The following is a 17,147-nucleotide window of genomic DNA, read 5'->3' as shown; positions in this document are numbered from 1 at the left end:
TCAAGACATGACACTTGACATTCAGGGCAAAAAGTTGAATCTTGATTTCAACAGACCAGAGAATCTTGTTTCTCATGGTCTGAGAGTCTTTTGGTGCCTTTTGGCAAACTGTAAGCGGGATGTCATGTGCCTTTTACTGAGGAGCGGCTTCCGTCTGACCACTCTACCATAAAGGCCTGGTTGGTGGAGTGCTGCAGAGATGGTTGTCCTTCTGGAAGGTTCTCCCATCTCCACATGTGGAACTCTAGAGCTCTGTCAGAGTGACCATCGGGTTCTTGGTCACCTCCCTGACCAAGGCCCTTCTTTCCTTGCTTAGTTAGGCCAGGCGACCAGCTCTAGGAAGAGTCTTGGTGGTTCAATTTCGAGTCTCATATCAAAGGGTATGAATACTCATGTAAATAAGGTATTTCTGTTGTGAATGTTAATACATTTGCAAAAATGTCTACAAACCTGTTTTCACTTTGTCATTATGGGGTGTGTAGTTAGATGAGCAATTTTTTTTATTTTATTAATTTTCGAATAAGGCTGTAACGTAAGAAAATGTTGAAAAGTCATGGGGTCTGAATAGTTACCGAAGGCCCTGTATATATACACTTATTTAATATATATTTGACTGTATAAACTATAAATATGACATGCAGTCCTCATAAGTTAGAAGAACCAGAAATCTGACTGAGGTAGGGTAAGGAGAGGGGAAGGGGCTGGTCGGATACAGGGGAGTGTGTCTGTGTGTGTGGGAGTGTGTCTGTGTGTGGGAGTGTGTCTGTGTGTGGGAGTGTGTCTGTGTGTGGGAGTGTGTCTGTGTGTGGGAGTGTGTCTGTGTGTGGGAGTGTGTCTGTGTGTGGGAGGGGAGTCTAACACTACAATACATTTGTAGTGGCTGTTTCAAGGTTGTTTACGTGTCTGACTGTGCAATCGGTGTTTGTTTGTGTGTGTGTGTGTATATATGGGTCCATAGTCCTAGGGGTGAGAGGTCAGTGCCTCCAGGACTTGCGGCTGAGGACACACACACACGCTGCGTTGATGCGTATCAGCCTCCACGCCGTCTGCTCCTTGAACTTGGTGAGCGCGCGCACGTACGTGTGTGTGTTGGTGCAGTACGAGTTCCAGTGACGGCTGTCGATGCCGCGGCACCCTGCTTTAGAAATGCCTCCACTGGCCCCTCCCCCAGCCCCAGCTCCGCCCCCCGGGGGTGTGGCCACGCGGCAGGTGGTCTCGTAGAAGAACTGTCTCTTGCGGACGTTGTCTATCTTCACCTCTGGCAGAACCTCCACCTCGTTGCCGGCGATGTCTGTGGCCTTGGTCAGGTTCCCCAACCACACGCTGATGCTGTCGCACACGGAGTACTCCCCCCTGTGCATGGGCTGCCCCCCCGCTCTCCGCCTCACCCTCACTCCCCCACCCATCACCCCTTCCTCCTCATCCCCTGTCTCCCCCCCCAGGGTGTGGTGAGAGGGGGGTACGTCGCTGAAGACGACGCGTGATGAGGTGCGGTACTTCCGCTTGCTGAACAGTTTGGGGTCCACCTCAGGGATGGAGGGGGAAGAGGAGGAGTCTGTCTCAGAATGGCCCAGGGAAGAACTCCTGTCCTGGGGTAGAGAGGCTGGTCTGTGGGCCTGTCTGGTCCGGCTGGGTCTCAGCTGAGTATCCCTGTCTGCTGCTGGCTGCTCCTGCTGAGGTGACACTGACAGTCGGGCCGTCCTCTGTAGTTCTGCTCTGCCATTGGCTGCTGTGTGGTGTTCTGTTCTGCCATTGGTTGCTGTGTGCTGTTCTGCTCTGCCATTGGCTGCTGTGTGGTGTTCTGCACTGTGGTTGGCAGCCACCGGGCCCAGGGCCCCTTCCATGTTCAGTACAGCCTGGATGCCAATGAGCAGGAGCACCAACAGCAACGACCTCATGGGCACACGTCCTGTCAACAACAACACACGTCATGTCAACAACAACACTCGTCATGTCAACAACAACACACGTCCTGTCAACAACAACACACGTCATGTAAACAACAACACACGTCCTGTCAACAACAACACACGTCCTGTCAACAACAACACACGTCCTGTCAACAACAACACACGTCATGTCAACAACAACACACGTCATGTCAACAACAACACACGTCATATCAACAACAACACACGTCCTGTAAACAACAACACACGTCATGTCAACAACAACACACGTCATGTCAACAACAACACACGACATGTCAACAACAATACACGTCATGTCAACAACAAAACTCGTCCTGTCAACAACAACACATGTCCTGTCAACAACACACATCCTGTAAACAACAACACATGTCCTGTCAACAACACACATCCTGTAAACAATAGCAACGCAAGACCTGTCAACAACAACATACCCTGTCAACAACAACACACCCTGTCAACAACAATACACATCCTGTAAACAACAACACATGTCCTATCAACAACACACATCCTGTAAACAATAGCAACGCAAGACCTGTCAACAACAACATACCCTGTCAACAACAACACACCCTGTCAACCCCAACACACCCTGTCAACAACAACACACGTCCTGTCAACAACAATACACGTTCTGTAAACAATTACAACACAATACCTGTCAACAACAACACACAGCCTGTAAACAACAACACACGTCCTGTCAACAACAACACACCCTGTCAACAACAAAGCAACCTGTCAACAACAACACACGTCCTGTCAACAACAATACACGTCCTGTCAACAACAACACATGTCCTGTCAACAACACAAATCCTGTCAACAACAACACACATCCTGTAAACAACAACACATGTCCTATCAACAACACACATCCTGTAAACAATAGCAACGCAAGACCTGTCAACAACAACATACCCTGTCAACAACAACACACCCTGTCAACCCCAACACACCCTGTCAACAACAACACACGTCCTGTCAACAACAATACACGTTCTGTAAACAATTACAACACAAGACCTGTCAACAACAACACACAGCCTGTAAACAACAACACACGTCCTGTCAACAACAACACACCCTGTCAACAACAATACACATCCTGTAAACAACAACACATGTCCTATCAACAACACACATCCTGTAAACAATAGCAACGCAAGACCTGTCAACAACAACATACCCTGTCAACAACAACACACCCTGTCAACCCCAACACACCCTGTCAACAACAACACACGTCCTGTCAACAACAATACACGTTCTGTAAACAATTACAACACAAGACCTGTCAACAACAACACACAGCCTGTAAACAACAACACACGTCCTGTCAACAACAACACACCCTGTCAACAACAAAGCAACCTGTCAACAACAACACACGTCCTGTCAACAACAATACACGTCCTGTCAACAACAACACATGCCCTGTCAACAACACAAATCCTGTCAACAACAACACACATCCTGTAAACAACAACACATGTCCTATCAACAACACACATCCTGTAAACAATAGCAACGCAAGACCTGTCAACAACAACATACCCTGTCAACAACAACACACCCTGTCAACCCCAACACACCCTGTCAACAACAACACACGTCCTGTCAACAACAATACACGTTCTGTAAAACAATTACAACACAAGACCTGTCAACAACAACACACAGCCTGTAAACAACAACACACGTCCTGTCAACAACAACACACCCTGTCAACAACAAAGCAATCTGTCAACAACAACACACGTCCTGTCAACAACAATACACGTCCTGTAAACAACAACACATGTCCTGTCAACAACACACATCCTGTAAACAATAGCAACGCAAGACCTGTCAACAACAACATACCCTGTCAACAACAACACACGTCCTGTCAACAACAATACACGTCCTGTAAACAATAACAACACAAGACATGTCAACAACAACACTTGGCCTGTAAACAACAACACACGTCCTGTCAACAACAACACACCCTGTCAACAACAAAGCACCCTGTCAACAACAACAAACGTCCTGTCAACAACAATACACGTCCTGTCAACAACAACACATGTCCTGTCAAAAACACACATCCTGTCAACAACAACACATGTCCTGTAAACAACAACAACATGGGTCCTGTCAACAACAACACATGTCCTGTCAACAACAACACATGTCCTGTCAACAATACACCTCCTGTAAACAATACAACACAAAACCTGTCAACAACAACATTCCCTGTCAACAACAACACACCCTGTCAACAACAACACGCACTGTCAACAACAACACATGTCCTGTAAACAACAACAACATGGGTCCTGTCAACAACAACACACGTCCTGTCACAATAGCAAAACAAGTCAAGTCCTGTCAACAACAACACTTGTCCTGTCAACAATAACAACACACATCCTGTCAACAACAACACATGTCCTGTCAACAATAACAACACACATCCTGTCAACAACAACACATGTCCTGTCAAAAACAACACATGTCCTGTCAACAACAACACATGTCCTGTCAAAAACACACATCCTGTAAACAACAACAACATGGGTCCTGTCAACAACAACACATGTCCTGTCAACAACAACACATGTCCTGTCAACAATACACCTCCTGTAAACAATAGCAACACAAAACTGGTCAACAACAACATTCCCTGTCAACAACAATATACCCTGTCAACAACAACACACCCTGTCAACAACAACACACGTCCTGTCAACAACAACACACAACCTGTCAACACCAGCACACGTCCTGTCAACAATAACAACACACCCTGTCAACAACAACCCGCGTCTGGTCAAAAACAACACACGTCCTGTCAACAACAACACACGTCCTGTCAACAATAACAACACATGTCAAGTCCTGTCAACAACAACACACGTCCTGTCAACAAGAACAACACACTCCCTGTCAACAACAACACATGTCCTGTCAACATAAAAAAATGTACTGTCAACAATAACACAGGACCTGTCAACAATAACAACACACCTGTCAACAACAACACATGGCCTGTCAACAATAACAACACACCCTGTCAACAACAACACACATCCTGTCAACAATAACAACACACCCTGTCAACAACAACCCACGTCCTGTCAACAACAACACACATCCTGTCAACAACAACAACACACATCCTGTCAACAACAACCCACGTCATGTCAACAACAACCCATGTCCTGTCAACAACAACCAAAGTCATGCCAACAACAACACAGGTCCTGTGAACAACAACACGCGCCCTGTCGACAACAAAACATGTCCTGTCAACATCAACACATGTCCTGTCAACAACACACGGCCTGTCAACACCAGCACATATCCTGTCAACAAAAACAACACACCCTGTCAACAACAACACACATCCTGTCAACAACAACACACATCCTGTCAACAATAACAACACACGTCCTGTCAACAACAACCCACGTCATGTCAACAACAACACACATCCTGTCAACAATAACAACACACCTCCTGTCAACAATAACAACACACGTCCTGTCGACAACAAAACATGTCCTGTCAACAACTACACATGTCCTGTCAACAACAACACACGTCCTGTCAACAATAACAACACACGTCCTGTTAACAACAACACACGTCCTGTCAACATCAACACACCCTGTCAACAACAACACACGTCCTGTCAACAACATGTCTTGTCAACATCAACGCACCCTGTCAACAACAAAACACATCCTGTCAACAATAACAACACACCCATCTTGTCAACAACAACACACATCCTGTCAACAACAATACATGACCTGTCAACAACAACACACATCCTGTCAACATCAGCACACCCTGTCAACAATTACAACACATGTCCTGTCAGCAACAACACACGACCTGTCAACAACAACACACGTCCTGACAACAACAACACACGTCCTGTCAACAACAACACACAACCTGTCAACACCAGCACACGTCCTGTCAACAATAACAACACACCCTGTCAACAACAACCCGCGTCTGGTCAAAAACAACACACGTCCTGTCAACAACAACACACGTCCTGTCAACAACAACACACGTCCTGTCAACAAGAACAACACACTCCCTGTCAACAACAACACATGTCCTGTCAACATAAAAAAATGTACTGTCAACAATAACACAGGACCTGTCAACAATAACAACACACCTGTCAACAACAACACATGGCCTGTCAACAATAACAACACACCCTGTCAACAACAACACACATCCTGTCAACAATAACAACACACCCTGTCAACAACAACCCACGTCCTGTCAACAACAACACACATCCTGTCAACAACAACAACACACATCCTGTCAACAACAACCCACGTCATGTCAACAACAACCCATGTCCTGTCAACAACAACCAAAGTCATGCCAACAACAACACAGGTCCTGTCAACAACAACACGCGCCCTGTCGACAACAAAACATGTCCTGTCAACATCAACACATGTCCTGTCAACAACACACGGCCTGTCAACACCAGCACATATCCTGTCAACAAAAACAACACACCCTGTCAACAACAACCCACGTCATGTCAACAACAACACACATCCTGTCAACAATAACAACACACCTCCTGTCAACAATAACAACACACGTCCTGTCGACAACAAAACATGTCCTGTCAACAACTACACATGTCCTGTCAACAACAACACACGTCCTGTCAACAATAACAACACACGTCCTGTTAACAACAACACACGTCCTGTCAACATCAACACACCCTGTCAACAACAACACACGTCCTGTCAACAACATGTCTTGTCAACATCAACGCACCCTGTCAACAACAAAACACATCCTGTCAACAATAACAACACACCCATCTTGTCAACAACAACACACATCCTGTCAACAACAATACATGACCTGTCAACAACAACACACATCCTGTCAACATCAGCACACCCTGTCAACAATTACAACACATGTCCTGTCAAAAACACACATCCTGTAAACAACAACAACATGGGTCCTGTCAACAACAACACATGTCCTGTCAACAACAACACATGTCCTGTCAACAATACACCTCCTGTAAACAATAGCAACACAAAACTGGTCAACAACAACATTCCCTGTCAACAACAATATACCCTGTCAACAACAACACACCCTGTCAACAACAACACACGTCCTGTCAACAACAACACACAACCTGTCAACACCAGCACACGTCCTGTCAACAATAACAACACACCCTGTCAACAACAACCCGCGTCTGGTCAAAAACAACACACGTCCTGTCAACAACAACACACGTCCTGTCAACAATAACAACACATGTCAAGTCCTGTCAACAACAACACACGTCCTGTCAACAAGAACAACACACTCCCTGTCAACAACAACACATGTCCTGTCAACATAAAAAAATGTACTGTCAACAATAACACAGGACCTGTCAACAACAACACATGGCCTGTCAACAATAACAACACACCCTGTCAACAACAACACACATCCTGTCAACAATAACAACACACCCTGTCAACAACAACCCACGTCCTGTCAACAACAACACACATCCTGTCAACAACAACAACACACATCCTGTCAACAACAACCCACGTCATGTCAACAACAACCCATGTCCTGTCAACAACAACCAAAGTCATGCCAACAACAACACAGGTCCTGTGAACAACAACACGCGCCCTGTCGACAACAAAACATGTCCTGTCAACATCAACACATGTCCTGTCAACAACACACGGCCTGTCAACACCAGCACATATCCTGTCAACAAAAACAACACACCCTGTCAACAACAACACACATCCTGTCAACAACAACACACATCCTGTCAACAATAACAACACACGTCCTGTCAACAACAACCCACGTCATGTCAACAACAACACACATCCTGTCAACAATAACAACACACCTCCTGTCAACAATAACAACACACGTCCTGTCGACAACAAAACATGTCCTGTCAACAACTACACATGTCCTGTCAACAACAACACACGTCCTGTCAACAATAACAACACACGTCCTGTTAACAACAACACACGTCCTGTCAACATCAACACACCCTGTCAACAACAACACACGTCCTGTCAACAACATGTCTTGTCAACATCAACGCACCCTGTCAACAACAAAACACATCCTGTCAACAATAACAACACACCCATCTTGTCAACAACAACACACATCCTGTCAACAACAATACATGACCTGTCAACAACAACACACATCCTGTCAACATCAGCACACCCTGTCAACAATTACAACACATGTCCTGTCAAAAACACACATCCTGTAAACAACAACAACATGGGTCCTGTCAACAACAACACATGTCCTGTCAACAACAACACATGTCCTGTCAACAATACACCTCCTGTAAACAATAGCAACACAAAACTGGTCAACAACAACATTCCCTGTCAACAACAATATACCCTGTCAACAACAACACACCCTGTCAACAACAACACACGTCCTGTCAACAACAACACACAACCTGTCAACACCAGCACACGTCCTGTCAACAATAACAACACACCCTGTCAACAACAACCCGCGTCTGGTCAAAAACAACACACGTCCTGTCAACAACAACACACGTCCTGTCAACAATAACAACACATGTCAAGTCCTGTCAACAACAACACACGTCCTGTCAACAAGAACAACACACTCCCTGTCAACAACAACACATGTCCTGTCAACATAAAAAAATGTACTGTCAACAATAACACAGGACCTGTCAACAACAACACATGGCCTGTCAACAATAACAACACACCCTGTCAACAACAACACACATCCTGTCAACAATAACAACACACCCTGTCAACAACAACCCACGTCCTGTCAACAACAACACACATCCTGTCAACAACAACAACACACATCCTGTCAACAACAACCCACGTCATGTCAACAACAACCCATGTCCTGTCAACAACAACCAAAGTCATGCCAACAACAACACAGGTCCTGTGAACAACAACACGCGCCCTGTCGACAACAAAACATGTCCTGTCAACATCAACACATGTCCTGTCAACAACACACGGCCTGTCAACACCAGCACATATCCTGTCAACAAAAACAACACACCCTGTCAACAACAACACACATCCTGTCAACAACAACACACATCCTGTCAACAATAACAACACACGTCCTGTCAACAACAACCCACGTCATGTCAACAACAACACACATCCTGTCAACAATAACAACACACCTCCTGTCAACAATAACAACACACGTCCTGTCGACAACAAAACATGTCCTGTCAACAACTACACATGTCCTGTCAACAACAACACACGTCCTGTCAACAATAACAACACACGTCCTGTTAACAACAACACACGTCCTGTCAACATCAACACACCCTGTCAACAACAACACACGTCCTGTCAACAACATGTCTTGTCAACATCAACGCACCCTGTCAACAACAAAACACATCCTGTCAACAATAACAACACACCCATCTTGTCAACAACAACACACATCCTGTCAACAACAATACATGACCTGTCAACAACAACACACATCCTGTCAACATCAGCACACCCTGTCAACAATTACAACACATGTCCTGTCAGCAACAACACACGACCTGTCAACAACAACACACGTCCTGACAACAACAACACACGTCCTGTCAACAACAACACACAACCTGTCAACACCAGCACACGTCCTGTCAACAATAACAACACACCCTGTCAACAACAACCCGCGTCTGGTCAAAAACAACACACGTCCTGTCAACAACAACACACGTCCTGTCAACAACAACACACGTCCTGTCAACAAGAACAACACACTCCCTGTCAACAACAACACATGTCCTGTCAACATAAAAAAATGTACTGTCAACAATAACACAGGACCTGTCAACAATAACAACACACCTGTCAACAACAACACATGGCCTGTCAACAATAACAACACACCCTGTCAACAACAACACACATCCTGTCAACAATAACAACACACCCTGTCAACAACAACCCACGTCCTGTCAACAACAACACACATCCTGTCAACAACAACAACACACATCCTGTCAACAACAACCCACGTCATGTCAACAACAACCCATGTCCTGTCAACAACAACCAAAGTCATGCCAACAACAACACAGGTCCTGTCAACAACAACACGCGCCCTGTCGACAACAAAACATGTCCTGTCAACATCAACACATGTCCTGTCAACAACACACGGCCTGTCAACACCAGCACATATCCTGTCAACAAAAACAACACACCCTGTCAACAACAACCCACGTCATGTCAACAACAACACACATCCTGTCAACAATAACAACACACCTCCTGTCAACAATAACAACACACGTCCTGTCGACAACAAAACATGTCCTGTCAACAACTACACATGTCCTGTCAACAACAACACACGTCCTGTCAACAATAACAACACACGTCCTGTTAACAACAACACACGTCCTGTCAACATCAACACACCCTGTCAACAACAACACACGTCCTGTCAACAACATGTCTTGTCAACATCAACGCACCCTGTCAACAACAAAACACATCCTGTCAACAATAACAACACACCCATCTTGTCAACAACAACACACATCCTGTCAACAACAATACATGACCTGTCAACAACAACACACATTCTGTCAACATCAGCACACCCTGTCAACAATTACAACACATGTCCTGTCAGCAACAACACACGACCTGTCAACAACAACACACGTCCTGACAACAACAACACACATCATGTCAACAACAACACACGATCTGTCAACAACAACACACATCATGTCAACAACAAACACACATCCTGTCAACAACAACACACATCCTGTCAACAACAACACACGTCATGTAAACAACAACACACAACCTGTCAACAACAACACACATCCTGTCAACAACAACACACGTCCTGTCAACAACAACACACATCCTGTCAACAACAACACACGTCCTGTCAACAACAACACACATCCTGTCAACAACAACACACATCCTGTCAACAATAACACAAATCCTGTCAACAACAACACACATCTTGTCAACAATAACAACACACGTCCTGTCAACAACAACACACGTCCTGTCAACAATGACAACACACGTCCTGTCAAAAACAACACACGTCCTGTCAACAACAGCACACGTCCTGTCAACAACAACACACGTCCTGTCAACAACAACACACGTCCTGTCAACAATGACAACACACGTCCTGTCAAAAACAACACACGTCCTGTCAACAACAGCACACGTCCTGTCAACAACAACACACGTCCTGTCAACAACAACACAAATCCTGTCAACAACAACACACGCCCTGTCAACAATAACACACGTCCTGTCAACAACAACACACGTCCTGTCAACAACAACACACGTCCTGTCAACAACAACACACGTCCTGTCAACAACAACACACGTCCTGTCAACAATAACAACACACGTCCTGTCAACAATAACACACGTCCTGTCAACAATAACACACGTCCTGTCAACAATAACACATGTCCTGTCAACAATAACACAAGTCCTGTCAACAATAACACATGTCCTGTCAACAACAACACACATCCTGTCAACAATAACACACATCCTGTCAACAACAACACACATCCTGTCAACAATAACACACGTCCTGTCAACAACAACACACATCATGTCAACAACAACACACGCCCTGTCAACAATAACACACGCCCTGTCAACAATAACACACGTCCTGTCAACAACAACACACGTCCTGTCAACAACAACACACGTCCTGTCAACAACAACACACGTCCTGTCAACAATAACAACACACGTCCTGTCAACAATAACACACGTCCTGTCAACAATAATACACGTCCTGTCAACAATAACACACGTCCTGTCAACAATAACACAAGTCCTGTCAACAATAACACATGTCCTGTCAACAACAACACACATCCTGTCAACAATAACACACATCCTGTCAACAACAACACACATCCTGTCAACAATAACACACGTCATGTCAACAACAACACACATCATGTCAACAACAACACACGTCCTGTCAACAATAACACACGTCCTGTCAACAACAACACAAATCCTGTCAACAACAACACACGTCCTGTCAACAATAACACACGTCCTGTCAACAACAACACACATCCTGTCAACAATAACACACATCCTGTCAACAACAACACACATCCTGTCAACAACAACACACGTCCTGTCAACAACAACACACATCCTGTCAACAACAACACATGTCCTGTCAACAATAACACACGTCCTGTCAACAACAACACACATCCTGTCAACAACAACACACATCCTGTCAACAACAACACACGTCCTGTCAACAACAACACACATCCTGTCAACAACAACACATGTCCTGTCAACAATAACACACGTCCTGTCAACAACAACACACATCCTGTCAACAATAACACACGTCCTGTCAACAATAACAACAGGCGTCCTGAAACAGTCCCAGATAAATTAACACAGTGAGAAAGACAAACTACTTAGGTAGTACTTTAAAGTATTTTTACCTAAGTACTTTAAACCTTTGACAGTCGACACACCAGACGTATGTCTTTGGGCCAATTGTTTTTAAATCATACACTGAAAAGATATAAAGATAATTTAGATGCTATTGGCAACCTGCAGTACCCCGGTCGGCCTTCAATTAGAGTTACTCAATGGGGGGGGGGGGGCAGCACTGAGCAAGGAACATCACTTTCTGGGGTAACACAAACTGCACACGTTATATCTCCTGAGACGACATCTTAACTGACCTAATTTGGCTTCGATGCGCTCTTGAGTCATCACATATGAATGAATGGTGACACGTGATCAATGGCTTTGTCCATTCATATATACAGTCATTGGATATAACCCACACACGCACGCATGAAAGAAATGTGGGTTGTGGCTGGGCTCAGTCCATACACATACTACTCTCTACATACTTGACATGTAACCTGCCCACAGCAAACATGTGATTGGTTGAATTTTTGAATTTAATAAATGTTTGACAGGAACGTAGCCTGGAATAGAAGTAGCTGACTAGGCCCTCCCAGTCTGTCTCTATGACCAGCTGGCTAGGACCTCCCAGTCTCTCTCCAGAACCAGCTGGCTAGGACCTCCCAGTCTCTCTCCAGAACCAGCTGGCTAAGCCCTCCCAGTCTCTCTCCAGAACCAGCTAGCTAGGCCCTCCCAGTCTGTCTCTATGACCAGCTGGCCTGCCTTCCCAGTCTGTCTCTATGACCAGCTGGCTAGGCCCTCCCAGTCTCTCTCTATGACCAGCTGGCTAGGCCCTCCCAGTCTGTCTCTATGATCAGCTGACTAGGCCCTCCCAGTCTGACTCTATGACCAGCTGGCTAGGCCCTCCCAGTCTCTCTCTATGACCAGCTGGCTAGGCCCTCCCAGTCTGTCTCTATGACCAGCTGACTAGGCCCTCCCAGTCTGTCTCTATGACCGGCTGACTAGGCCCTCCCAGTCTCTCTCTATGACCAGCTGGCTAGGCCATCCCAGTCTCTCTCTATGACCAGCTGGCTAGGCCCTCCCAGTCTGTCTCTATGACCAGCTGACTAGGCCCTCCCAGTCTCTCTCTATGACCAGCTGACTAGGCCCTCCCAGTCTGACTCTATGACCAGCTGGCTAGGCCCTCCCAGTCTCTCTCTATGACCAGCTGGCTAGGCCCTCCCAGTCTGTCTCTATGACCAGCTGGCTAGGCCCTCCCAGTCTGTCTCTATGACCAGCTGACTAGGCCCTCCCAGTCTGTCTCTATGACCTGCGGACTAGGCCCTCCCAGTCTCTCTCTATGACCAGCTGGCTAGGCCCTAGCCTATCTATCAGATAAACCCGTGGTTGACAACTACTGCTGTCGTTCATACCACATTCATGTTATCCACTAGATGGTAGTATTAACCTATTAAGTGGTTTAGGACCGTAACTAGAATGATAAATTATACATAACTATAAATCATTGGCTAGCATCCACACAAGAGGAAAGTTGATAATTCTCCAGTAGCCTACACCTGTCAATCAACTGCTCCAAGCACCCTACTGCACTCTGTAGGAACATTAATGTGGTGGTGACCCAGGCCGTTCGCTGGGTCAGGGTGTTTCTGTCATCAGCGCAACAATGTTATCATCGCTGTCTGTCATCAGGGAAACAATGTTATCATCGCTGTCTGTCATCAGGGAAACAATGTTATCATCGCTGTCTGTCATCAGAGAAACAATGTTATCATCGCTGTCTGTCATCAGGGAAACAATGTTATCATCGCTGTCTGTCATCAGAGAAACAATGTTATCATCGCTGGCTGTCATCAGGGAAACAATGTTATCATCGCCGTCTGTCATCAGGGAAACAATGTTATCATCGCTGTCTCTCATCAGGGAAACAATGTTATCATCGCTGTCTCTCATCAGGGAAACAATGTTATCATCGCTGGCTGTCATCAGGGAAACAATGTTATCATCGCCGTCTGTCATCAGGGAAACAATGTTATCATCGCTGTCTGTCATCAACGCAACAATGTTATCATCGCTGTCTGTCATCAACGCAACAATGTTATCATCGCTGTCTGTCATCAGGGAAACAATGTTATCATCGCTGTCTCTCATCAGGGAAACAATGCTATCATCGCTGTCTCTCATCAGGGAAACAATGTTATCATCGCTGTATGTCATCAGGGAAACAATTATATCATCGCTGTCTGTCATCAGGGAAACAATGTTATCATCGCTGTCTGTCATCAGAGAAACAATGTTATCATCACTGTCTGTCATCAGGGAAACAATGTTATCATCGCTGTCTGTCATCAGGGAAACAATGTTATCATCGCTGTCTGTCATCACGGAAACAACGTTATCATCGCCGTCTGTCATCAGGGAAACAATGTTATCAGCGCTGTCTGTCATCAGCGCAACAATGTTATCATCACTGTCTCTCATCAGCGCAACAATGTTATCATCGCTGTCTGTCATCAACGCAACAATGTTATCATCGCTGTCTCTCATCAGGGAAACAATGTTATCATCGCTGTCTCTCATCAGGGAAACAATGTTATCATCGCTGGCTGTCATCAGGGAAACAATGTTATCATCGCTGTCTCTCATCAGGGAAACAATGTTATCATCGCTGTCTCTCATCAGGGAAACAATGTTATCATCGCTGTCTCTCATCAGGGAAACAATGTTATCATCGCTGGCTGTCATCAGGGAAACAATGTTATCATCGCTGTCTCTCATCAGGGAAACAATGTTATCATCGCTGTCTCTCATCAGGGAAACAATGTTATCATCGCTGTCTCTCATCAGGGAAACAATGTTATCATCGCTGTCTGTCATCAGGGAAATGTTCCTTTCTTCTTCTGCTACACAACTCAAGCGCCTCAGTCTGGGGTCAGAGCTGTGTGTCTGAGAGCTGTGTGGTGTCAGAGCTGTGTCTGGTGTCAGATGGGTGTCTGGGGTCAGAGCTGTGTGTGGTGTCAGAGATGTGTCTGGGGTCAGAGATGTGTCTGGGGTCAGAGCTGTGTCTGGGGTCAGAGCTGTGTCTGGGGTCAGAGATGTGTCTGGGGTCAGAGCTGTGTCTGGGGTCAGAGCTGTGTCTGATGACAGAGCTATGTCTGGGGTCAGAGATGTGTCTGGTGTCAGAGCTGTGTCTGGTGTCAGAGCTGTATCTGCGGTCAGAGCTGTGTCTGGTGTCAGAGCTGTGTGTCTCAGAGCTGTGTCTGGTGTCTGAGCTGTGTCTGAGGTCAGAGCTGTGTGTCTCAGAGCTGTGTCTGGGGTCAGAGCTGTGTGTGGTGTCAGAACTGTGTGTGGTGTCAGAGATGTGTCTGGTGTCAGAGCTGTGTGTGTGTCAGAGCTGTGTGTCTCAGATCTGTGTCTGGGGTCAGAGCTGTGTGTGGTGTCAGAGATGTGTGTGGTGTCAGAGATGTGTCTGGTGTCAGAGCTGTGTGGTGTCAGAGCTGTGTGTGTGTCAGAGCTGTGTGGTGTCAGAGCTGTGTGTAGTGTCAGAGATGTGTCTGGAAACAGAGCTGTGGGGTGTCAGAGCTGTGTGGTGTCAGAGATGTGTGATGTCAGAGATGTGTCTGGTGTCAGAGCTGTGTCTGGTGTCAGAGCTGTGTCTGGTGTCAGAGCTGTGTCTGGTGTCAGAGATTTGTCTGGTGTCAGATCTGTGTCTGGTGTCAGAGCTTTGTGGTGTCAGAGATGTGTGGTGTCAGAGATGTGCCTTGGGTCAGAGCTGTGTCTGGTGTCAGAGCTGTTTCTGAGGTCAGAGCTGTGTGTGATGTCAGAGCTGTGTCTGGGGTCAGAGCTGTGTGTGGTGTCAGAGATGTGTCTGGTGTCAGCCTCTCTAACCCAGTCCTACCTGTCAGACAGCCTCTCTACCCCAGTCCTACCTGTCAGACAGCCTCTCTACCCCAGCCCTACCTGTCAGACAGCCTCTCTACCCCAGTCCTACCTGTCAGACAGCCTCTCTACCCCAGCCCTACCTGTCAGACAGCCTCTCTACCCCAGCCCTACCTGTCAGACAGCCTGTCTACCCCAGCCCTACCTGTCAGACAGCCTCTCTACCCCAGCCCTACCTGTCAGACAGCCTGTCTACCCCAGCCCTACCTGTCAGACAGCCTCTCTAACCCAGCCCTACCTGTCAGACATACACACTTTACCAGAAATGCAGCCTGCACAGCCTCTCACAGACCACAGTCCACACACACAAAAACACACACTGTCTGTGTTTAACATTTAGTGTTCTGAAATTCCAACATTCAGAATGTGAGGTATTTCCAACCCCATTCAAACCATCTCACACCCTCTCACACCCTCTCACACACTCTCACACACTCTCACACACTCTCACACCCTCTCACACCCTCTCACATCCTCTCACACCCTCTCACACCCTCTCACAAACTCTCACACCCTCTCACACCCTCTCACACACTTTCACACCCTCTCACACCCTCTCACAGACTCTCACACACTCTCACACACTCTCACACCCTCTCACACCCTCTCACACCCTCTCACACTCTCTCACACCCTCTCACACACTCTCACACACTCTCACACTCTCTCACAAACTCTCACACCCTCTCACACACTCTCCCACCCTCTCACGCACTCTCACACACTCTCCTCACACTCTCTCACAGTTCTCACATACTCTCACACATTC

General features: G+C 46.3%; 1 protein-coding gene across 1 annotated transcript in view; it reads right to left on the bottom strand.

Annotated features, from left to right (window-relative positions):
• Positions 1–454: 454 nt before the first annotated feature.
• LOC110515522 (nerve growth factor-like) overlaps positions 455–17,147 on the bottom strand; it is a 99,105-nt gene continuing 82,412 nt past the window's right edge. The window contains exon 2 of the mRNA XM_036947836.1: positions 455–1,909. Coding sequence (XP_036803731.1) covers positions 975–1,898 — 924 coding nt within the window. The 5' untranslated portion in view covers positions 1,899–1,909 and the 3' untranslated portion in view covers positions 455–974. The remainder of the gene's footprint in view (positions 1,910–17,147) is intronic.

This window comes from Oncorhynchus mykiss, chromosome 16, assembly GCF_013265735.2.
Source record: "Oncorhynchus mykiss isolate Arlee chromosome 16, USDA_OmykA_1.1, whole genome shotgun sequence".
In the NCBI taxonomy this organism is placed as follows: Eukaryota; Metazoa; Chordata; class Actinopteri; order Salmoniformes; family Salmonidae; genus Oncorhynchus; species Oncorhynchus mykiss.
The sequence above is the reverse complement of the archived record's forward strand: the minus strand, read 5'-3'. Positions and strand labels throughout refer to the sequence as shown.